This window comes from Lactuca sativa, chromosome 4 (genome assembly GCF_002870075.4).
Source record: "Lactuca sativa cultivar Salinas chromosome 4, Lsat_Salinas_v11, whole genome shotgun sequence".
Lineage (NCBI taxonomy): Eukaryota > Viridiplantae > Streptophyta > Magnoliopsida > Asterales > Asteraceae > Lactuca > Lactuca sativa.
This window is the reverse complement of record NC_056626.2, coordinates 104,869,719-104,875,015: the sequence shown is the minus strand read 5'-3', so window position 1 is coordinate 104,875,015 and position 5,297 is coordinate 104,869,719. Positions and strand designations below refer to the sequence as shown.

At 33.6% G+C, this 5,297-nt stretch overlaps 1 protein-coding gene across 1 annotated transcript; it reads right to left on the bottom strand.

Moving 5' to 3' along the window:
* Window positions 1-202: 202 nt before the first annotated feature.
* Window positions 203-3,078, bottom strand: LOC111886183 (OBERON-like protein). Its single transcript, XM_023882414.3, has 3 exons — window positions 2,924-3,078; window positions 1,161-2,327; window positions 203-1,056 (listed from the first exon to the last, which is right to left on the bottom strand). Exons 2-3 carry the CDS (start codon window positions 2,302-2,304, stop codon window positions 497-499), a joined length of 1,704 nt encoding a protein of 567 aa, XP_023738182.1. The 5' UTR covers window positions 2,305-2,327; window positions 2,924-3,078; the 3' UTR covers window positions 203-496.
* Between the last annotated feature and the right edge of the window lie 2,219 nt (window positions 3,079-5,297).

The following is a 5,297-nucleotide window of genomic DNA, read 5'->3' as shown; positions in this document are numbered from 1 at the left end:
TAAATCGTAACTTTTTTTATGAAAATACGCCCGATTTATATATATGCCTGAATTAAACCATGCCTTTGTTAAATCCATTAAGTCAAAATTACAAAAGTAATACTTATACAAACTACATCAAACACAATAGTTTAGATATACCAGAGGTAAAAAGACTGTTCACATAGAAGCCAAGAAAAATTGTATATCATACACATGACAATAAAAGAAAATGATTTAAAATTATTCATTTAAGAAATAGTTCTAAAAGAAATTATCCACAAAAATAAGTAGATAGATACTAACATGCACACAAATATACACAAACATAAAACGAAATAACCAAAACCCAACACAACAATATACTCCGACAACTCAAACATAAACATTACATCTCAACATCATCCATCCATACTCTTACACAAAAAAAAAAAAAAAAAAAAAAAAAAAAAAAAAAAAAAAAAAACCCATTATATCTGTCTGTATTAAGTCCATTAAGTCGAAAAGAAACAAACAGTCAGTCTCCTTTGGAAGGTGTGGTATACATGTTCTTAAGCAAATCTTGGATCTTATTATACATCGGATCACCTCCTTGTGACACCCTCGATGAACTCTCTTGCAACCTTATTTTCTCAAATAAATATTGTTTCTCAGCTTCCGCCTCATGCAACCGTTGTTTCAAATACCTATTTGCATAATCATCCTCCGACTTTTCCGTTTTGGCAAGAGCAATCCTTTGAAGTCTCTCGGCTTCTCTTCTAGCTTCATTAGCTTTTAAGTCAAACATGTCCGCTTCCGCTTGTTTAAGTCTCACAATGCTTTCAAGCTCATCTACTTGATGTTTCTTTTTTTGTCTTTCCATGTTAAGTGACGTCATTTCCCGGGATTTATCTTTGAGTTCTTGATCACATGCTTCTAGGGCTAATCGCGCTTTTTTAACTAAACGTATTTTTTCTTCTTCTACCATTTCCATTTTTTTAATTGCTTCATGGACTACATCGGCTATTCGGTTAAAAGCTTCTTGTGGTGGGATTAATCGCCCTTCTTCTGTTTCTTGTGGGGACCCCGTGTCCATTTCTATAGATAGTTTATGAAACGGTTAAATGCAAGAAATAGCAATGTACTTTCGCGTTTATTTGTTTTATTAACTATTATTGATTATTGATTATTGATTTACTTACCTTGAAAAAATGACAATATGGATTTACAAGCTACACCTTCACCCAATCCGGTTTTCAATTTTTCCAAAAGCTCTTCACATTTGAAATACAATTTCCTCCCTTTAACTTCTTCACTTCTATGAAATATTCTTCTAACATATTCAAGCTCTCTAATCAAAGCATCACGATCCCACAAAGGAACACACTGATAAAACACATCTTTCACCCACCCGAATAACTCAGATGTTCTCATACATGCCCGACACCTAAAAAGCATCTCCCCGGACCCGGACCCGGATCCGGATCCTGCCCCATTTCTACCCGGGCCCACACCAATCTGCCCGTTTCTTATAGCACAATCTGTGTGTGTCCAATGAGAACAAACATCACACCCAATCCATCGACATGTATTCACCTCAAAATCAAACTTTGTACAAATCACACACATACAAAGGTTACAAAACCCGTTTCTTTTAGTACAAATCTCACAAGAACAATCATCAGCTGGAATTTGGGTCCCACACGCGATGTTCCTACACCTTTTGTATAAAAAGATTTCTATGAGGGAAGCTTGTGAGAGACTTACAGTTGGGTGTAAAAATGCTTGTATTCCAGTCTTGACAGCAACTAGAATCTCTAGTTGGCCTCTGTGAGCTATTGTGAGGGTCTTTTCGGTCAAATCACCTCGACCTAAAACTGTTTTCTGAAGAGAAATGTATTCTTCTCGGTGTTGATGACCACCAGATCCTTCAATAAGAACTCGAAGATCGTTCTTTAGCTTCTCTAAGAACTCGTAAGGTAGATTCTGCATTCTTTCTGCAATTAGATCCACTCTTTCCCTACATACATCTCTAATGGACATTTTATCTGACCCTGAGATATGGTGGATGACAGAGTGTTCAGGGGTATTATTGTCATTTTCCTTTTTGGATAGGATTAAAGGGTCAGGCCAGGTGTCACGGGAGCTTGCACTTTCGGTTGGTGATTCGCGGATTTGATCGGAATTTGAGCCGCGTTCTTGAAGATTTGGTGATCCGGAAGCATCTGGTGGAAGTGGAATGAGTGATAAAGAGGTGTGAAGAGGTGTGGATCTTACTTGCTGACGTGGAGGTAGCATTGTTGGTGAAGGTTGATTGTTGAAATGAGATCCAGAAGAAGTGCCCATGAAATGTAGTGTGTGGATTGATTCTGAATATGCAACAATGAGTTAGAATACGCAATGCAATTGTAGTAAGCCAAAAAATTTCAAGAAATGTGATGTTGGAATGGTATTAAGTCAATGTTGTGTTTTCAATCTGATGCTCGTAAATGGCATATAGATTGTTGATGCCCAAATTTGGGGGAAAATGTAGCTGTGGGTGTAAGGGTAGTTTAGCTGTAGGGTTGCAATCAGAAACCCTAAATTACAATTTTAATTCTTCATAGAACTATGCATCTCTGCTAGATAGTAAGAAATCATCAGTTCTTTCATATACGGGAAAACAAGCGCCCGAATTTTCGGGCTTCATAGCTGACACTGCATTAGGGCTGAGCTCTAATCGAAGAACTTGTTAATTTCAGTTCGAGATTGAGGTTTTGAAAATCCGCACCCGATCACTAGCTCATGAAACCCTAATGCTAAACTGCCAACTCAATTACTTCAATCATGCCAAAAAATCACAGAATCAAATGAAATTGAAAAGTTCCGAGGTTTTCATCCAGTATTATGTTGGAAACTAGAGAGAAATGTGCGAATACTGCAGCAAGAAGAAGGCTATGACAAATTTAAATGAAAGAATACTCACCAGAAAACAAATACTCGTCGATCTCAGGAGAGAATATCAAATTAGAGTCAAATCATGTGAAGGGGAGAGTTTTGAGATCTCTTCAGTTGCGATTTTAGAACTGGACCTTAACAAAACCTTGATTGAACTTTTGGGTGATATTTTCCAACAAGAAAAGGTCAAAATGCTCTCTTCGAGCTAATTACAGAAACAGTCCCTTGAGTACTTGAGACTATACCGAAGCATCCACAATCCAAAATGTTTGTTTTAGTTAACGTTGTTATTTTTGTGTTTTTTTTTTTTTTTTTTTTTTTTTTTGTAAGGCTCGCCAAATGCCGCATTGGAATTAGAAAACGGCATAAACCGAAACTGAAACTAAATATTTTTGGTGCAGGGCGATTTTATTTGTATAAAAACCGAAAATAAGTAAACCATACCGAATATTTTAAATAGTTATATAATATTATATTATTTCCTTTATTAATACTAGCCGTTTGCCCGCACAAAGCGGCGGCGGCGAATAGTTTCTTTCAAGCAATTAGTTCCATTCGGAGACATGTTATATTTCTAAGAACACTTGCACCATTATCGATCGGTTTCACAAAAATAAAAAATGCAATGCCAAAACCAAAAAATATTGTGGTGGTGGATTCCATGGAGGAAAATGAGATGAAGATTTGAATTAGTCTCCGGTTAACTATATTTTATAAAAAAATTAGGAACTCCAGTTTGAATGGGCTTTTAAATTTCAAATGATTTGTCGAAAAGAAGTGTTTCAGATTTCGAATGCACCAGATACCAGAGAAGAGATATTTTAGTAGTATAAGTTAGGTTAAAATTGATAAAAATACTAATTCAATCCCTAAAAATAAGGAAATACTAATTTAAATGTGTTTTTATACTTGTATCCATAGCATTATCATTTGTAAAATATATATTATAATATTATTATATTAATAGTTGGTTGTATTTTAAACTTAAAAACTTGAACGTCTTAAAAAAATATTATTATTATATTGATTCTATTTATAGAAATAGTAAGATTTGTTTTATAAGATAGTATATAGATAATAGTTATTTAAAAAAAGAGGGATGAAGCAATATGTTTGAGCAGGATAATCAAAATTTCTAATTTTTCCTAATTTTTTACCCTCGTCTTCTATCGCGTATTTTATGTATTTTAATATTTTGTGTAATGTGTGTATTACAATTTGGGTTTTGTTTGAATGTAGTGTGCGTATACGTTGTGTATTACTATTATATGTGTATTATATATGTGCACTGTTATATATATATATATATATATATATATATATATATATATATATAAAACAGAGACGAGCTTCAACATATAATTTGAAGGCCTAAAAACCGATGAGCATGGAGGGCCACGGCCAAAATTTTATATTTTTTGTTTAATATGTATAAAATGAAAGTATAAATGGCTATTTGTGACTATAATAAACAAATATTAATAAAATATTCTAACAAGAGAATGAAAATAAAAAATTGAAGTTAGAAAACTAGGTATGCATTCCAACGGAACACAACGGAAACCTGAAAATAATTGCATCATCACATGGCAATCAGTATAAAAGCGGAAAAAGAATAATATATTTTAACAAATAAAGTTAATTTTTCTAGCAATTTGAAAAAGGTAAAACTCAGACATGTGGTCAAGAACATGGACAACATATCCAGAATCAATGTATTTATTTGTTCAACGGCTTCATTTTCAGGTCCCGTTTGATAGTTTCTGTTTGAGAAAGTGCTGTCTGGTAAAGTGCTGTTTGGAAAAGTTTTCTGACTGGGAAATAAACCATGATGTTTGATTGTACATATGATTGACTGTGTTGAATGATGAAAAAAATAATAATTCAATAAAAAATAATTTTAAAAAAAGTTATTTAAAAAAATTAATAATTCAATAAAGAAAGAAAGAGGCGGGGTTTGATGTATAATTGTCTTTCCAGCCTATTTAACCAGAAAGACATGATTTTGGGGCTTTCTGGGAAAGACATATCTTACCAGGAAATACCTCTTCTTTTGTGCAAATCAAACAGTCTTTCCGGTCCATTCAGCCAGAAAGATCTGTTTGGACCTGGAAAGATGCGTATCAAACGGGACCTTAATTAGGATTTATGACAAACAATAGCTTTATCGGAGTAAGTTAGAGGCCGGAGGATTTTTTTAGTTGATCATTATCATAAACGAAGCGGATAAGTTCGATCAATTGACGTTGTTATATCATAAATTATGAATTATGAATATATTTTCATTCTTGTGTACCCCAAGAAGAGCGTCGCAAACTTTGTTTCATGGTCCTCTTTTTATATTGTTTTTTTGTAAAAATTATCTTTTCTATGTACTTATAAGTTGTGGACTTTTATTTTTG